Source organism: Cokeromyces recurvatus (assembly GCF_025118155.1).
Source record: "Cokeromyces recurvatus strain NRRL 2243 chromosome Unknown BX663scaffold_12, whole genome shotgun sequence".
In the NCBI taxonomy this organism is placed as follows: Eukaryota; Fungi; Mucoromycota; class Mucoromycetes; order Mucorales; family Mucoraceae; genus Cokeromyces; species Cokeromyces recurvatus.
In genome coordinates this window covers 523645-542325 of record NW_026251398.1, presented here as the reverse complement: position 1 = coordinate 542325, position 18681 = coordinate 523645, and the positions used below count along the sequence as shown (strand labels likewise).

General features: G+C 29.9%; 6 protein-coding genes across 6 annotated transcripts; 4 read left to right on the top strand and 2 right to left on the bottom strand.

The window, feature by feature from the left end:
• The first annotated feature begins 220 nt into the window (after positions 1-220).
• On the top strand, positions 221-1495 carry BX663DRAFT_509263 (uncharacterized protein). The gene is made up of 3 exons (XM_051527594.1): positions 221-500; positions 567-793; positions 854-1495. The coding sequence occupies exons 1-3, from the start codon at positions 239-241 to the stop codon at positions 1202-1204; spliced, it is 840 nt and encodes a 279-aa protein (XP_051383006.1). The 5' UTR covers positions 221-238; the 3' UTR covers positions 1205-1495.
• Positions 1496-2832: 1337 nt separating this feature from the next.
• Positions 2833-6467, top strand: BX663DRAFT_434695 (CNH domain-containing protein; the record flags this gene model as incomplete). Its single annotated transcript, XM_051523078.1, has 6 exons — positions 2833-4990; positions 5093-5254; positions 5361-5665; positions 5737-6023; positions 6094-6202; positions 6276-6467. 6 exons carry the CDS (start codon positions 2833-2835, stop codon positions 6465-6467), a joined length of 3213 nt encoding a protein of 1070 aa, XP_051383005.1.
• A 73-nt stretch (positions 6468-6540) lies between these two features.
• Positions 6541-9116, bottom strand: BX663DRAFT_551875 (Rho GTPase activation protein; the record flags this gene model as incomplete). Its single annotated transcript, XM_051531319.1, has 9 exons — positions 6541-6780; positions 6872-7102; positions 7218-7406; positions 7467-7692; positions 7767-8002; positions 8079-8217; positions 8297-8384; positions 8491-8617; positions 8778-9116. The coding sequence occupies 9 exons, from the start codon at positions 9114-9116 to the stop codon at positions 6541-6543; spliced, it is 1815 nt and encodes a 604-aa protein (XP_051383004.1).
• A 1695-nt stretch (positions 9117-10811) lies between these two features.
• On the top strand, positions 10812-12831 carry BX663DRAFT_509252 (kinase-like domain-containing protein). The gene is made up of 6 exons (XM_051527593.1): positions 10812-11277; positions 11353-11600; positions 11671-11975; positions 12025-12132; positions 12215-12355; positions 12430-12831. Exons 1-6 carry the CDS (start codon positions 10958-10960, stop codon positions 12493-12495), a joined length of 1188 nt encoding a protein of 395 aa, XP_051383003.1. The 5' UTR covers positions 10812-10957; the 3' UTR covers positions 12496-12831.
• Positions 12832-13322: 491 nt separating this feature from the next.
• BX663DRAFT_531112 (uncharacterized protein) lies at positions 13323-14461 on the top strand (the record flags this gene model as incomplete). The annotated part of the gene is made up of 5 exons (XM_051530359.1): positions 13323-13479; positions 13556-13727; positions 13825-13884; positions 13959-14190; positions 14267-14461. The coding sequence occupies 5 exons, from the start codon at positions 13323-13325 to the stop codon at positions 14459-14461; spliced, it is 816 nt and encodes a 271-aa protein (XP_051383002.1).
• Positions 14462-16785: 2324 nt separating this feature from the next.
• Positions 16786-17678, bottom strand: BX663DRAFT_509246 (uncharacterized protein). Its single transcript, XM_051527592.1, has 3 exons — positions 17572-17678; positions 17338-17515; positions 16786-17275 (listed from the first exon to the last, which is right to left on the bottom strand). Exons 1-3 carry the CDS (start codon positions 17604-17606, stop codon positions 16880-16882), a joined length of 609 nt encoding a protein of 202 aa, XP_051383001.1. The 5' UTR covers positions 17607-17678; the 3' UTR covers positions 16786-16879.
• Between the last annotated feature and the right edge of the window lie 1003 nt (positions 17679-18681).

The following is an 18681-nucleotide window of genomic DNA, read 5'->3' as shown; positions in this document are numbered from 1 at the left end:
AAAAAACTATACCTTTCTTCATTTTTTTGTAATTATGTTCATCATATTAGTAAGTATCCTTTGTTTTGTTTATTTAGAAAAGAGCAATATAAAGAGTAATTTTTATGCAACAAACTATAATGTGATAATTATTATCAACAACGATAACAGATTAGCAGTGGAGTTAAAAAATGAATTATAAATTAAGCTCATTTCTATCTTCCTTTCTCTCTCTCTCTTTATTTTGTATATACATATAATGTATTTTTTATTCACTAGAAAGTTTATCCTTTCAAGCTTTATCACTGCTGTAATTGCCTCTTCTTCATTCGTAAATGCGGTCCCTATTACTAATACATCAATATCTACCTATTATCCACTAACAACGATTGTAAGTCAAGAAGAGTTTTGTCTTTTCCTGCCTCCTAAACCAGGACTTGAAATTGCATTAAATGAAGATAACGGTATTCCCTTCTGTACTAACAAAAGTCTTGTATACAATGCTACTGAATTCCCAGAAGGTATATCTATAATTTTAACAATATAACATACATATCTTGTGCTTAGTCATATATATATATACATAGGATTTATTACAACAGCCCATTATTATTTAAAAAATGACAGTTATGTACAAGTTACTGGATTTTTTAATCGTACTCACTATTCTTTAAATGCTACTGATGGAGGTGGACAATACGATAACCACGATAATGGCAAGCCTATTGGTGCAAAATGTAAAGGTTACAAATATTTTGTTAGTATGATTGAACCTGATGTTGAAAGATTTTGTATCCGATGCTGTCAAGAAAAGGTATTTATACAAAAAAAAAAGTATACATATATTATTGGTTTAAATAACATTTTCCTTTAGGCTGATTGTAATACAGGATTATCTCAGTATGGCTGTCTTCGTATAATTAATGGTGATTATAATCGAGACAATAATTTTATTTCGGGAAATAATAGTACCAACAATGCTACACATCTTAATAACATTATGAATAATAATAGCAGTATCCGTTTAGAATTAAGAGCCTTATCTGCTTCTACAGATAGTGTTACTAATCCTAATGATGCCATTACTGCTATTGTTGCTGAAATCAAAAACTTTGAAGAATCTAACCAAAAAAATTCACCAGATCAAGTCCTGACTCAATGGAATGGATTTTCTTCCTATTTAATTAACAAATACCCTAGAGTTTCAAATCAAATAAACCAATAAAATATTATCACTTCAAATCTTACCACAACTGAACAATGGCAGTTATTTATCGACCTTATCTCTAAGAAAATTAGTCAACTTCAAGAAACCGAAATCACTAGTAGTAGTAAAACTACATATCCATTTACTTCAAATACTCATATAATTTCTAGAGAAGATTTTGATTGGTTATTCAATCATCGTAGAAGTCATGATAACCAAGCTACTTGGTAAAAGAAAAAAAAATAATAATCAAATATTGTATAATAGTTTAATTTTTGTTACATGCATTTGAGTTTTAATAAAAGAAAAAGATACTCTGTGTAAAAGATATATACATGCTTTCTGTATATATGTTATATATTTCTATATATACTATATCTTATGTCTTTGAGAAATGCAGCATAATAAATAAAAAATACATATGAACCATTGTTTTTAATATATAAATAAATCCTAGGAATAAAGAATGAGTCTTCAACAGAAACATTAATGGTAGCAAGAACCATGATGATAATTGGAAGATATACTCCGACAGTAATATAAAGTCATACATAAGATTTTCGGAACATTTCAACATTACTGTCATTGTTACATAAGCAATCCTTGCATTTTTATATATTATATTATGGTTGGTTTACATTAATAAAAACTATTATGTATCCCCTAGCTCTATAATTTATCAATATATATGTATATTTTTTATAATCGAATGTTAAACTTTATCGAATATTCTAAAGATACAATATAACAAATCAAGTTTGTATTTTCACTTATTATAGAAATACAGTATAATACATTTAACTATAAACTTAATAACAAAATAGGAAGAATTAACATTAAAGTTAGTATACCTTATTATGTAATCTGTTCTGTATTGTGATTCTTCATTATATATCATCATATATAAACAACAATTTTAGGGATTATAATATTGGAATACGATAAATAAATTCGAGTATAAATTGTATGATAGGTAGATCTTATAAAAAGAAAAGTCTATTCCTACAATACAAGTCTTTATTGTATATACAAATGCTTCTATATTTTTTTTTATGTGTGTAAAAAGTAGTTGTAATATTGAATAAAAAGGACAATGGATAAAGTTATTATTTTAAGCTATAACTGTAGTTTAATTTTTTTTTCCAAAACGTCTTTTTTTTTTTTTTTTTTTTTTTTTTTTTTTTTTTTTGAATGTTTACTTTCATTCAACATGTGGAATTCGTCTCAATTACGAAATAAAGATAATAAATATACAAATGCATCTTTAAATGGTCTTATGCGTGATGTTGATTCTTACATTTCTGAAATCTCTCAAGAACAGCAACAACAACAACAGCAGCCCATGTTACCCAGTAGGGCTCATTCACTTCAACAATCTTATAGACAGTCACCTACATTACCAAGTAGATCGAATACTACTTTAAAGCCATCTTCTGTATGCTTTGTTTAATAAGTGAACTTTCTCTCTCTCTCTCTTTTTTTTTTAATAACATATTAATACATATTTATTTTGAATCTTTTCATAGAATTATAATAATAGTTTTCAAAATATGATTAATAGACGAACATACTCAGTTTATGCTGATACTACAGTCGCTCCATCTTTTAACTTGCCATCCGCCACACTTGTGGAACCTAATTTGTCTATGTCTTATAATTATCCTGTACAAAATTATTATCATGATCAATATCCTGATTATGCAAATACTTATCTTGCACATACTTCAGAGATACGTCAAAAAAAGACAACGGTGAATTACTCTTCTTTAATAAATAGCAAACAACAGCCTGTAATATCTAATAGTAATTTAACTCATTCTAACAGTGTTTCTTCATCAAATTCTTCTTCCTTTACTAACCGTGATGACACAGTCACAGTCAGTCCTGTCATTACCATACAACAGCAACAGCAACAACAACAACAACAACAACAAAAACAAAAACAACCTAATTATGCTTTCCTTTCAGTATTAAGTAAAGTGTTTATTAGACATGTACGAGGCTTAGAACATGTACGTGAATTATTTTGTGCAAACGAATATCCGGAATCATTTACCGGTAAAGAGGCAATTAAAATATTGCATAATTTATTAGATGGTATCTCCGAAGGATATTGCATTTTAATAGCTAATGCCCTTATGAAATCCAAACCGCCTCTTTTTGACCCCATTCATTATTCCCAAAAATCAATTATCCAGGGTACTGTCTTTAATTCCTCTGACGAATACTATACATTACAAGATGATGTTGACGAAAACAACAATGAAAATATACCCACAGGCGTTTTGACTGGATTATTAGAATGTTATACCTATCATTGTTTACCTGGTAAAGGTGGTTGCTATGCACCTCGGTGTCCTAATAAACCAGACATATTTGCTGCTGAATTTGAAAATAATCCAATCATCCTTCGTCAAAAGGAACGATTCTCTTCTTCTTCAATAACGACCGATTCTCCTTTACCACACATGTTGGAACTTACTACGTCACATACAGCATGGGCGCAACGTGCTCCTAAGGAAATTATATCCACTCTTTCAAAAAAGGAAATTGCTCGTCAAGAGGCAATCAATGAGCTGATCTATTCGGAGGATGTCTATAAACATGACCTGGAAACTCTTTCAGAGGTTATCATTCATCCTCTTTTAGAAAATAAACCTTCTATTATTAACTCATCAAAGCGACGCGAAGAATTTATCACACAGGTCTTTGGAAACTATAAAGAGCTAATTGATATCAGTACAGCACTCCTTAGAGACCTTTTAGCACTTCAACAGCAACATATATGTGTACCCATGATTGGTGATGTCCTCATTAAGCACACTGCCTATTTTGAGGACCCCTTCACGCGCTATTGTCCTCGCGTTGCTTTAGCAGAATACTTGTTTAAGGCTGAAGAGCGTCAAAACCCAGAATTTGCGAAATTTGTTGTACACACTGAGCGTAATAAGAGGATGCGTCGTCTAGCCTTGCGTCATTTCCTCTTGAATCCAGTAACTCGTCTTCAGCGTTACCCGCTCCTCCTTGAAGCCATTTTGAAAAAAACGGAGAATACACATCCTGATCATGCCTATTTAACAAAATCGATTGACATGATAAAAAAATGTGCCTCTCATTCTGATACACTCTCTGCTCTTTTCAAGAAACGTGTTGAAATACTTGAAATTAATGATGCTATCAACTTTAAACAGGGCGAATATCAAGATTTACAGTTGACAGATCCTCATCGTCGTTTGTATTATCAAGGTGACCTCAAGAGGCGTCGTATGAATGGTATTGAAATGGAGAAAACAGATATTCACGTTTTTGTCTTTGATCATTTGGTCTTGATGACAAAGCTTCGAAAATCAACGACTGCAACGCCTCAAGATGAGTACCGTGTCTGGAGGAGGCCCATTCCTCTACAGATGCTTTATATAGGTCATAGTAGTCAGGATATGTCGTTATTAGGGTCGTCGTCAGCATCATCGTCATCCATAGGTATAGCCGCTACTGGGGGTAGTCATCATTATCTTCATAGTAGTGCGGCGTTATTGACTAACAATAATGGATTATTATTACCCTTAACGTTACAGCATTTGGGTCAACGTGATGGTGTCTACCATTTTGTATGTACTACATCAGAAGAGAAACAGAAATGGTTGTCAGCTATTGAAGAAGCTAAATTGTCTTTGAAAAAACGTTTAGGTGAAGATGTGTATGATTTAATTACTTTGGATGATACTTCATTTAGATATTCCTCAGCAGCTACCATTTCTAATAATGCTATTAAAAATGGGAGAATTAATTGTACAGTTCTCTTTAGTAAGTATACATATATCATATATGGTTACTTGAAAAAAAAGGGGGGGGGTTTGATCTTAAATATATATTTATATATATTTCTTTTTCTCTATCTATATAAAGCTTCTATAAATAATGATAAGAAATTAGCTATAGGAACAGATAATGGAATTTATGTTAAATCTATTCATAGTCAAACAACAACAGTACAACGAGTTTTATCATCTGAAAATGTAACTCAGTTAGCTATTATAGAGAAATGTAATATCTTGATAGTTTTAGCAGGTAATAATAAAAAAAGTTATCATATATATTGTAGATTTAAATCTAATACCCACGTGCGTATGCTTTCTCTCTCTCTCTCTCTCTTTGTTTTTTCTTTTCAAATTAGATAAAACACTAACAGCCTATCCGCTTGACATGTTATTAACCAATGGCACTACATATAATAAGAAATCGACATCCATTGATCGTTTAGGACAAGAGCTAGGCCAACATATTCATTTTTTCCAAGTAGGCGTTTATAATAACAAGGACCTTGTTATCTTTAAAAAGAAAAAGAATACATCTAGTATTTTTACTCTATTGGAACCTCTTTATAATCTTCGTGATCCCAAAAATCAGAAATACATTACGCCAAAGACTGGGTTTATGATTAAAAATAGATCCAGTCATTTATGGTTTAAAAAATATAAGGTACAAACATATATATACATATATACATATATGTATATTTATAAACTTGATGATGTTATACCTTATTCTAGGAATTTTATGTGGGGGCAGAATCAAGTAACGTTCATTTCTTAAAATCTAAATTATTGATTGTCTGTGAAAGAGGATTTGAAATTATTGATCCAGAGAATTTGAGCGTAGGAGGAAGAGATATACCTGATAAGGGAGACCCTCAATTTAATTTTGTACATAGACAAGCAGAATCTATCAAACCTTTGGCCATGTATCGTGTACATGATAAATTTTTACTATGTTATAACAGGTTTGCGTTTTATGTCAATAACCGAAATGGATCATTAGTTCAACGAGGACCACAAAAGTATGTTAGTAACTAGAAGATGAATTTCTATAATGATACTTATTACTATTTTTTATTTTATTTTATTTAGACTTCCTTTATTATGTGAATGGGAAGGTAATCCTGAACATATTGTTTATCAATACCCTTATATCATTGCCTTTAGTGTACAATTTATAGAAATTCGACATGTTGATACTGTAAGTTGTAAAAAAAAAAAAAAAAAAAAAAAGTATTTTAATTTCAATCTACATTATTCATATTACATAATAGGGAGGTCTTGTCCAAATTATTCCAGGAGATCAAATTCGATTAACTTATTATCAGCAAACATCCCCTAGTGATACTACAGCACCTGTTGTAATTCATGGATGTATGACTCATTCACAAAGATCTGATGTTCAACATGTATTTTATTTAAAACTTAATCCTCAACGTAGTAATAATGCACGTAAATTCATTTAAAATGTAAATAAACATACTAAGAAAAAAAAAACACAATATCTATTCTTTTTTTTTTTTATACAACATAAATCAATTATTGTTGCAATAAAATTCCAATGGCCTTACTATTATCAGGATCGTAAGCACACGCATCGGCATCTGCTACCATTTGATTAATCAACGTTCTTAAAAAGGCTTGTTCATATTTCGAATTTTCAAAGACTGTTGTTAAACTTTCTGATGGACAACGTAAAAAATTAGGTGCAAAGACCATAGCAAGGTTATTGACGTTCATTAATGTATTTTTAATAATAGCCGGATCCGATGTAAATTCCTATAGTCAAACTATTTAGTATATAGCTTCTTTCTTTCTTTCTTTCTCCTCTCTCTTTCTATATGTATATATATATGCATATATATTTTACTTGTAAAAAACTAATAATAAACAATATAATACGCCTATTTGTATCAGGTAATCGATTAATAATAGTAGTTGCCTTTTCTGCATCTTCTGCAAATTGAATACAATCCTCGTAATCTTTAGAAGGAATAATGGGCTCTGCTAAATCCCTTAACCAATACTTGAGTAATGAAGCAGGTACATTTGGATCTGTAACGCCTATTGCATCATAATGTCCATTTTCAATTTTAATCCTCTAGTTAATAAAGGATAATAACCAATAATAACATTTAGTAAATGATATGTGTTCAACTACTAATAGTATATACTATGTGTAATGTAAGTGTGTTTATGTTTTTTTTTTTAATTACCAAGTCTGTCACTGCATCTGCATCTCCTGGAACACGAAATATACCTTCTGAATATTTACCATTTGCTTGCAATACAGCATTTGTTAAAAAGGGTACAATTTGAGGTATTTGCAACGATGATGTATCTTTTTGTAAATTGATAATAAAACTGAGTGATTCACCAAATACAGACGGTTTAAATGGTGCTTCCTACAAATGATAGTAACTATTTATTTATTCTCTCTCTCTCTTTCTTGCTCACACACTTACTTTGGCTCGTTGAATTTCTGCAATTGTCAATACTTTTCCTTTTGCACCTCTAATACATGCACGCTTTAACTTTGTTGAAACATGTTGACTAATGATACCTACATGATTTTCTTCAATAGCATGATTCTGTTCAACAAAACTAGTTAAATAAGTCTCCAAGTTCTTTGAAGGAGGAAAGGTAGTACTGATGATACAGAGGATTTCCCAACCTTTACGAATACTATCCCTTTTTTTTTTCCCCAATAATGAAACACATTAATTTAATTCTATTCTATTCTTATTATTGTGTATCATATTTACCCATTTGGATTATTGTTCAATTGTTTACAAACTTGTACATATATTTCATCACGCATTTGACCTTTAGTAATACCACAGCTCAAAATACTCTGTATATCTTCTATTACATTATGAGGTCGTGGTAGTGATTTGTGAGGTGGTCTATCACCCATAATTGTTTGAATCATTTTAAAGCATCTAAGCGCATCCTTATAGAGATCCTTGTTCAACATAATTAAAGGTTGTTTAATAGGATCCTATATATTTTTATAAATAAAATTAATTATTGGTTTTGCCTTTTTTTTTATCTTTTTTTTTTTTTATTGAAATTACTTTTGTCCATTTCAACATCTTCGCCATAGGAACTCTCCTTCTAAATAATCCTTTTTTATGAGTCGAGAAATATTTTTGAGCAAATCCATTCATTGCAAATCGGGTGATATCTTGTTGTAACCCAACTGGTAAAATAGGTCTATTTTTTTTTTTCTAAGAATTAAAAAAAAAAAAAAGAATAGATTCATTTTATTTTTATTATTATTATTATTTATTACTTTGTTGATATTAAATTTTCACTACTGGAGGTTATACTTGTAACATGCTGTGAATGTTTCTTTAAAGGATTCATAGCTATTGCCGCTTCTATGGAGGAGGTGAAAAAAATGAATCATGTTAGAAAATGTATACATGTTGTGCAAGTCTTTCCTCTCCCTTTTTTTCTTTCTTTCTTTTTTTGTTAATTCCTTACCTGGATTATTTGTTGGTGAACTAATGATTGAAAGTCGACTATATGTTGATTTTGAAGAGGTTAAAAAGTTCTTTAACGGTCTTACTGTCGTACTTAAAGATCTTGTTTGTTGACCTTTACAAAATTCCTATTATCAGCATTTAATATAAGGAGAGGGAGAAGAGGAAATAATATGAATATAGGGGAATTAAGGGAGGGATAGAGGAGAGGGAAGAAAAAAAAAGAGAGAAAGAAAGAAAGAAAGAAGGAGAGAGAGAGAGAGAGGCAGAAATAAGTTTGAATCTAACCTTTGAAGATAAGTGGGTGCTTTGCTTTCTTGATGACTTGAGTCCAAAATTAAATAGAAAACTATTCGTAGATGACGCATGATGATTGTCTGGTGTTGTTCTATGAAGGGTAGAGTTACTATATTGAGTAGGTAGTGTTGCTGTTTGTAAAGCCTCTTTTGACTGTTTCGTACCACTATCTGAAGTAGATCGACTTAAATGATGTTGATAGCGATGGTTTGGCAGTTGTTTATTATGGATATTAGCAGACAATGATATGTCTTTAAGAAATGAATGACTTTTATGACGCTTTTTTGTTGTAGATGCAATAGAAGAAGATGTAGTCAAAGTTTCACTCATATTATTTAAAGAAAATAAAGGCAATGGATATTCAATTATAGAAGATAAAGCCATATATAAAAGAAAAGGAAGGAAATAAATAAATAAATAAATAAATAATAATAAATATAAGGGGTAATCAATGTAGGCTCCAAGTAATCTTATTGGATTATTTTGCGCCTCTCCATTTTTTAGTTTATACTTGAACTTTTTTTTAATAATTTACTTTGTGTGGCACAACCAACTCAAAACTTTAAATATTTCTCGATTCAATAATGTATTTATTGATTCTATACAGTCTTTTAATCTTACAGACTCTCCCTCTCTTTCTCTCTTTCGACCTAATTATGAAGGTCGAGAAGCGAAAAAAAAAGAAAAGAAAATATAGATTTATACAAAAATAATAAAATCTGATATGGCATCATTTGCAACCGGATGTTGATGAATCTTCATTTGAAAAATGACACAAATCCTAGAGATCAAAAAAAAAAAAAAATAATAATTGATCATGATACGTATAATACTTCTCGTTGAGAACTGAAAGAACAATAAAAAGATAGTTTCAATCACGACAACTAAGCAAATGAAGATCTAAAAAAAAAAAAAAAAAAAAAAAAACATCTTTCCTATTGTTAGCAAAGATCAAAGAGCTATACCCATCTTATATATATGTTTCTACTCAAATATAGGGACTATAGGTGCGTATTGTTAAACAACGTATATCAGAAGAATAAATGGAGTTATCTTTTGACTTTGTCATAAGGATATTGAAATACTATGCCAAGTTGCATAAAGGCGATAATAATTATAATAAAAAATAAAATTGAAAGCTGGAGAGTTAGAACACTAATAATACTACCGTAATTCTTCTCTGGAAGGCACAGAATTGTATTATTAGATACTTTTCTTGAAATAAAGTCAATTCACTTCCTAGTACTACAATACCACTTATTGAGGTATGTCCTCTAATTTATTTCTAGGATTATGATTATGTTGAATAAGTACAGAATACCAGGATGACGTTTAGTCGTCATGAACAGTGTTTTTTCTCATAGAGTCCCTAATGAAGCATACATAAGTTGTTTGAACCATACAGTCTTTCATTTACTAGAAACCGAGATATTTCTACCTTTATATATTATCTTAATAAGTCCTAATAGAATTGCTGATCCTGCAAAGTAAAATCATTGTCAACAATAGCTTAGAATCATATAAATCAAGCCATTCCAGGGATAGATGTTGTATCATTGAGGCCTAATACATGCATCTATTCTGGTTTACTAAAATAAAAATAAAAATAAAAAATGATATTGATTTATAAGAGCCATATGGGCAGAACTCCCCCCTCTTTCAAACTATTTGTACGTAAAACGATGTATGTATATACAGCTAGTATAATATATACAATACGATGACTTTGTAAATATCGATAAAGAAAAGTATTATATAATAGTAAGTACTCTCTTCCTTATATGTAATCTTTCATTTTACTCCTTTTATAGTAAGGCTAACCTCAACTCCATAAACAAAGGAGTACATACATAAATGCTTGTGTGTGTTATTAATTGACATATTAAATCAACTTACAAGTCAAATCCCATACTTTCTTCTTTGTCATGACAATTGCCCCTATAGCGGGGTGTAAAAAAAAAAAAACGTTTATAGTGTTTTCTCTTTTTCTCTCTCCCTCTCTCTCTCTCTTTTTTTTTTTTTTTTTTTTTTTTTTAACAATCATTACGAAAAAAGGTAGTAATTGATTCTTTCTTAGGATCCTCTATTTTACTTTTCCTCCCTTTTTTATATAGAATCTATTTTCTCTTTCCTATTTTATATATATTTATATAAATTATTTTGTCTTTGTCATGCTTAAATCTAAACGAGATATAGTTCAATTAGATGAGCGATTGGATGAACTCAAGTTATCATCAACTGAATTACCCTCTGGGATGGGTAATTCCTTACTAAAATTACGTTTACAACAACAAGATGATCCACCTAGTAATTACAATAGTGATACAGATGAACCTGCACCTAGAAAACAACATGATCCTTTAGCTCAAGTCACACATGAGGTTATCCTTGAACACGATTTTGATGGATTAGCTAATGAGCACAAACAACAAGCCACCCCTACAGTTAATCGCAACGACTTTCATCCAATTTGTGTATTAGGAAGAGGAGCGTAAGTGAATATGAATTATGATGAACAACTAGGGATAATACTCATCTATATTTATATAATAATAATAATAAAAAGATTTGGTAAAGTCTATTTGGTCAAACATGAGAAATCGAAGGAACTTTATGCGATGAAGGTCTTGAAGAAAGCATCTTTAATAGTACATGGTCAACAAGCTATTCAAGCTAAAACTGAAAGACAAATTTTGGAAGAAGTGAGACATCCATTTATTGTGAAATTGTGTTATGCATTTCAGACACCAACAGAACTTCATATGATTTTAGATTATGCAGTAGGAGGAGAATTATTTCGTCACTTGGATCAAGGTGAATAAGAGTTTATACACCTATATATATATATATATATATATATTCATGTGTTACTACGATGATATAGAGGGTATGTTTGAAGAAAAAACAGCCGTATTTTATGCTGCAGAGCTTGTATTGGCTTTAGAACATTTACACTCGTTGGGTATTGTGTATCGTGATTTGAAGCCAGAAAATTGTTTATTAGATATTGAAGGACATATCTTATTGACTGATTTTGGGTTATCCAAGGTAGCAGTAGATGGAAAGACAAATACGATATGTGGTACAGCTGAATATATGGCACCTGAAATTTTAATGGGGCTTGAATATGATTTGACAGTAGATTGGTGGAGTTTAGGTATATTAATTTATGACATGATCACAGGCTCTGTAAGTAATGTATAGATATACGTATTACATAAAACTTATATTTTAAAAGCCTCCATTTAGTTCAAATAATCGACAAAAGACGATTGATTCTATTTTAAAGAAAAAAATCCCAATGCCTTATTATTTAACCTTTGATGCTAAAGATATCTTATCAAAGGTAAAATTAGTCACTAGTGCACTACGAGTCACTCGTCATAGGGTTATGTGACTTTTATCTAACTTTTTTTTCAATTCAACAGTTATTACGTAAGAATCCAAATGCTCGACTTGGATCAAAACCAAAAAAGGCAGATGCTATTCGTCGACATCGATTCTTCCGTAATATAGATTGGGATGCTTTATTACGTCGAGAAATATTACCACCCATTGTACCTATTGTTGTAAGTTATCCATATAGAAAATAATGTCTTTTCTTTTTTCCTCTTTTATATTCAATTTTTTATTATCATTATAGACCGATCCTGAAGCAGCAGAAGTAATTATAGATATATACATGTGTCATTGTGTGTCTCTATACTAACTTGTTCATTTATAGAATTTTGATCCCTTGTTTACAAATGAACTTGTTGTAGGGTCTCCCGGAATAAATACGAATCATAGTCATTTAACAGCATCAAATGAAAGTGACTATAATAGCCACTTCTTAAACTTTAGTTATGTGGATACCTCTATTTTATAAATGCTTACGTAATACATATAGAATATAATTGGAACAAAAAAAAAGTATAATATTTATGCCGCCATTAATAATTATGCAATCAAATACAGCAATAATAAAGAGAAGAGAAAAACAATTTCATATTATTTCATTAAAGAGATTAAAAAAAAAAAAAGGAAAGGACAAAAAAAAAGAAAACGGATAAAATAAGAATAAATAAAGACAAACGATGGTACATTTTATAAAAGAAAAAAAAAATACACTTAACAAGGACGCGTACATTTTGTAATAAACAAACTTGAATTTCTAACAGGAAAAGGCTATTTACAAATAAAAAAAAAAGATGTCATTATGAAAAAATAGACTATTTTTTTTTTTTGAAACTCTGTTATTTAGTTGTTTATGCAGTAAGAAAGGAGAAAGAGAGAGACTTTGTGTTTCTTTTTTTTCTATTTAAAATATCGCTCTTATTTCATTGGATCATTAAAGCTTACTTGTGTGTAAGCCCATGAAAAAAAAAGAAGACTTTTAATTTTTTTTTTTCCACGCATATAAAATGTATTTTAATAATAATAATAATACGTATACATCAACATATTTATTTTATTTTATTTTAATTTTTCTCCTTTTTTTTTCTTTTTCTTTTTCTTTTTTTTTTTATCTATTTATATCTGTTTTCCTTTTAAAAAATGTCATATTCACAAAACCGTTTTAATGCTCTTCTAAACGAAGAAGAAACTGAAATTGATAAGCTTGGTAATACTAAGCCTGTTCAAAAGAAGGACAATGATAAACTACCTACTAGACGTGAAATGCGTCGTAGTAGTCAACGTGGACAAGTTGCTGGTAAATAATAATAATAGTACACACATGTATTTTTTTTTATCTATTTCTTATGGGGTCCTTTATATACACACATTAGTTTCTCCACCTTCAAGACGTGATCGTGGTAGTCGTAGAGAGGCTACTGAAGGTGATGCATCTACCTCTAATTATAACCATGAAAACCCTGCTCGATCAGACAAATCTGGTGGCCGCTTTGAATATGCAGGTCGTGGACGTCAGTTTGATCGCCACAGTGGTACTGGTATCTAGTAAGTTTTCTTTTTTTAGACAAATAAAAAAATATATATATATATACATATATACACACATAATATATAGAACAAACAGAATAACAATTACTTTTAGTGATAATGAAAAGAAGATTAACAGAGGTTGGGGTGAAGCTGGTACTGCTGAATTCCAAGGGTAAAATAATAATAATAATAAAAATTATAACGTGTTTATCTAAACTTAAAAAAAAAAAAAATAATAATTTATAGCGCTCATGACGTATTAGATCCTAATGACCCAGATGCCGCTGAAACTGGTACTCCTCGTGCGGAGACACCTCAAGATAATACAAAAACTTTGGATGAATACCTTCAAGAAAAAAAGAATACTCAAAACTTCCGTCTTGAACAAGGTCGTAAGCCTAATGAAGGTGTTGATGATAGTGAGTGGAAAGATGCTGTAGTTCTTGAAAAGGAAGAAGGTGCATACTTTGTTGGCAAGGTATAGAGACAAATAAATAAATATACAAATATGTATAAAAAAAAAACTCACTTTTTTTTATTTTATATGTATAAAGGAAACTGAAACTAAATTAAAAAGCAAGAATAAGAAGGAAAAGGTTTATTTAGAAATTAATCAACCTTCTCATCGTCCTTCCCGTGGTGGTCAACGCCAAGGTCGCGGAGGACGTAATAATCAACGTAATAACCGCAGCACAGAAGGTACCCTCAATTTATCAGATTCTACTGCTTTCCCTACTTTGGGTGCATAAATCGATATTTCAAATAATATGCTGAAAAAAAATATAAAATAAAACCTGTTTATAAATATGTTCACTCAAATACAATTTATATAATGCGAACTATTACTTTTATTTTAAGCTTGCATGTCTGAGTTTAAATTGAATACTACTAATACCACTACTACTACTACCACTACTACTACCACTACTATTTTTTTTTTTAAAAAAAACAAAGAATATAATTTAAATATAATATTGAACTATCTTTTAAACTAGTGTAGTTGATATTTCTGTTGTTGTTGATCTGCATTGAATATCAACAACTTTACTGCTCTTATTGGTTCCAGTCGTCTTCTAGACAATTTGTCATATTAACAATAAAACAGAATTCAGACCAAGAAATAGTTTATTTCAAGGACCCACTTACTACTAAGGGAAGTTGTTATTAGTTCTCAGTTCCACAAACATGTCTTGACAGTATCACAGCCGTCAAATCATTTTTAGCTTGTGTATAAAGGTAGCGAATTATCAAGCATATCATTTTTCACTCTTGGCATCATTGCGTTATCTTTGAAATCGTCAAGATATATAAATTGCTTGTATTTATCCAAAAAAAAAAGATAGTATTTAGAACCTATCTTTATAAAACTTTACCACAAGTAACTGACCAATCATTATTATTATTATTATTAAATCCAAATTTCCTTTTGCAGGTAGTTATGCGCTTAATATGGATTGATTCATTGTGCTAATAGATAATATGAAAAACAACAACACTATCGACCTAAATCATCTTTTTATTTTTTATGGAATTTTTACTTTTTTCATCTTGTATGAAATATTGGTTATTTTTCTTAGTTTTGGTATACAACTTTGGCTTATCCAATACAAGAAAGTCTCCAAAAAGAAAAAAAAACAGTGCTCTACTTTGATTCTTGGTGAGAAAACAATATCTACATGACAAGCATTGAATTCTTGTCTCTAATAAATACGAGGTTTCAGCAGCAACTTTGTCTACACCATTGCATAGTTTAGGGAAGCTAATCGCTTATGTTTGTCGTTGCACATAATAAAACTAGAATTATAGTTGTCATTTATATCAAAGAAACTCACTTACTACTTTAATGTTAATATCTCTATTACAACTCTTATTTTATCAATAGTAAAGAATCAAGTTTTTTATTTATTCATTTTTCGTAAGCTTTGATTCATTTATGTATACAATACATAAGATTGCATCTTTCAGAAGGAAGAAGAAGGGTCGATTTGTTAAAACAGGATCATTGATCTCATCTAGGCTCAGTTTTTTTTTTTTAACATGAACAAAAAAAAATTTTTTTTTATTTCTAGTGAGCATGTTTCCCTTCTCTTAAAGGACCTTACTACCATTATTATACACAACAAAATGACTAATAAATCCTATTTCTATTATTATCTCGAAATATGTCATCGTCACTTCTTTTCCTTGCTCTTGATAGAAAGAAAATAAAAAATAGCCTTAGAATCCACAACAGTCGCTTCTCATCAACAAAGCTTTTATTCTCACATGATTTTTTTTTGTTTTATTTTAGAGAAAAGGCTTTATTTTGAAGCATAAAGTTATATCATCTGAGAAACCTGATAAGGAATTTGGAGATGACCAAAAAAAAAAAAAGGATAATAAAGTAGACCATGTTGTTATACTGCCTTAAATAATCCTCGTATCATGCTTTCATCATGTAAACTATTTTCTAACCTATTTAAATGAAACTAAATAACATCAGTGTAATATTCCCTAAAAAAAAAAAGAAGGAGAAAATCATTATATCATCACTTTATTATTAGTTATTCAATCAAGTTATTTCTTTCATATATCACAATTACAGATGAAGGATCATCCAAGAGAACAAAGGTGTCTTATTTGAGTTCATCATTACCTATAAATGATAACAATAAACGACATACAAAAATTGATTGTCCACAAGTAATTTAACTAAAAACAAACAAGCAGTAGTTCCTAACTAGTATTTTTATTTATTTTAAAGTTGGTTTGAAATAAAAAGGATAAACGATACTTGAATGTTTCAACAAGAAGCGGCGATAATAAATATTGCATGAATTACTGCTATTCTTTCTGCATCTATTATTTAATTTTATCATAGATTACAGTGCTACTATTTCAATAGATACATTTAGTTTATAAGCAGCAATCTATACTAGTTTATTTTCTTGCCTCTCATCTTAAAAGCGTATATACTGGACAAGTAGAGAGATTTTTTTTTTTTTTTTTACGGTTAATTAATAGCTGACTTTGTCGGTTACATTCATTTTTTTTTAAACTTGCGTGACTGAGTTTATATTCATTGCCTTTTTTTTTTTTTTTTTTTTTTTTTTTTTTACAACTTATGTGGTAAACATACTACCAGTAACAATAATAATTCTTTATTTTTTTTTTTTTTATTTCTTTATTTATTTTTTTTCATTGGGAACATACTCTTGTCCAGCAACATACATAACAGGTTGCTTGTCATAAACTGGCTTATTGATAACAATGACCTCAGTAGTTTGTTCTTCTTCAATTTCTTTCTTGACTTGTTTCATATAAGAATGAATAGCGAAGGCAAAATGAAGTTTCAAAAGCATGTTAACAGCCATTGCAATCGTCACAAACCATGCACCTCTAATGTAAACATATTCACAGGTTGACATATCAAACTCGACATCTTGTGCTTCACTGACAAGTTCTTTACAGAGTTCTGAATGAAGACTAAATAATAAATAAGCACTAGCGATAGAAAAGATGGTATGAAGAGCTAAATCTGCCCAATAATAAGTATTAAATAAACAAAGATGTTTAATATTTTTCTAATAAAAAAAAAATATTTAGTCTTTTGTTTACTACGCAATAGTGTATATATCATTTTTACCTTCAAGACACCTATCGCTCCTGCTAAACATGCAAAACCAGAAAAATATGAATATGCAGTTAAACCAAAGAGTGCACCTGTATCAGCTTCTTCAAATTCATCCGATAAAGCAGTTAAGGTCATGGCCCCATAAAGATGAGTAATGGCTCCCAAGACTGCTAAAACTAATGTTGCAGTTCTAAAGAAAAAGTTTTTAATATTCATTATTCAACTAAGAATTTCATTATTTCTTACCGAAGATTTATACAAAAACAACAATTCTTAAGCATCTTTTTTATTTTTATATAAGGAAAAAGAAAAAAGAGATAAAATATTCCTTTTTTTTTTTTTTTTTTTTTTTTTTTACTTTTTTAATATATTTTTGTATCTTTTTTTTTTTTTTTTTTTTTTTTTTAAATTCCGTTACTGCGTAAACAAATAACTATACACATATTTATTTTTTTTTTGTTGGATCTAGCCCAGCTCTTTTTATTACTATTATTATTATTATTGTTACCAATACTCTTCTTCATCTTGTGTAGTAGTAGTAGTAGTATTCAAGACCTTTTCAGAATTAATCCAATGCCCAGCAACATCTCTTTTCCTTTTCCGTTCTTTGTTATTAGTTGGAAATGAATAATGTCCTTGTTGTTGAGGGTTCAGGGCAACGACAGTAGAAGCCCAGATAGCAGCAGCAGTGGCAGCAGCAGCGGCAGCAGCAGCAGCAGCAGCACTGGCAGTAGCAGTAGTAGTAGTAGTAGTAGAAGAAGAAGATTCTGTCTGACCTGATGTATGAACAGTTGACTCAATCTCTTCTTCTTCCTGAATCACATCTAATGTATTATTGGATAGAATAGACGCTTGTTGTTGTTGTTGTTGCTGTTGATAATGTAAGGTTTGCACTTCAGATGCAAAAAAGAATTTTGACCATGTATGTGGATCATGCTTTAACATAGTATTATAACAAGAACCAGATATCTTTGAAGGTTGAGGTAAAGGTAATACATTATTATTAGCAAGTAAGAAGAGAGCATCTGAAGAAGAAGAAGTTGTAGTAGATGATGAATGACTATGAGGACGTCTATGAGATGAATGTGTATTATTATAAAATGGTGGTTCTTCATCCAAGACCCAATACATAAGGTCATCTGATGAAGGAGGAGGAAGATGAATATTTATAAATTCATGATGATTTGATAAATAATGATGACGTGATCTTTGTTCTAATAAATCTTTTTTATGATTCTGTTGTAGAGTCAATTGCTGTTCTGACGATCTTTTGTTGATGTTATAATAATGTTGCTGTTGTATGACATCTTCATTCTTTGTTGAAAACACATAATTTGATGAATCATTCATTTGTTG

Excerpts from the sequence above, each read along its gene's own strand:
- BX663DRAFT_509263 (XM_051527594.1), top strand. The coding sequence starts at position 239 with ATGTATTTTTTATTCACTAGAAAGTTTATCCTTTCAAGCTTTATCACT. Across the intron at positions 501-566 it reads TGCTACTGAATTCCCAGAAG|GATTTATTACAACAGCCCAT; the intron begins GTATATCTATAA and ends ATATATACATAG. Across the intron at positions 794-853 it reads TCCGATGCTGTCAAGAAAAG|GCTGATTGTAATACAGGATT; the intron begins GTATTTATACAA and ends ATTTTCCTTTAG.
- BX663DRAFT_509252 (XM_051527593.1), top strand. The coding sequence starts at position 10,958 with ATGCTTAAATCTAAACGAGATATAGTTCAATTAGATGAGCGATTGGAT. Across the intron at positions 11,601-11,670 it reads ATTTCGTCACTTGGATCAAG|AGGGTATGTTTGAAGAAAAA; the intron begins GTGAATAAGAGT and ends ACGATGATATAG. Across the intron at positions 11,976-12,024 it reads ATGACATGATCACAGGCTCT|CCTCCATTTAGTTCAAATAA; the intron begins GTAAGTAATGTA and ends ATATTTTAAAAG.
- BX663DRAFT_509246 (XM_051527592.1), bottom strand. The coding sequence starts at position 17,606 with ATGCTTAAGAATTGTTGTTTTTGTATAAATCTTCG. Across the intron at positions 17,516-17,571 it reads TGTTTTTGTATAAATCTTCG|AACTGCAACATTAGTTTTAG; the intron begins GTAAGAAATAAT and ends CTTTTTCTTTAG. Across the intron at positions 17,276-17,337 it reads GAGCGATAGGTGTCTTGAAG|AAAAATATTAAACATCTTTG; the intron begins GTAAAAATGATA and ends TTTTTTTATTAG.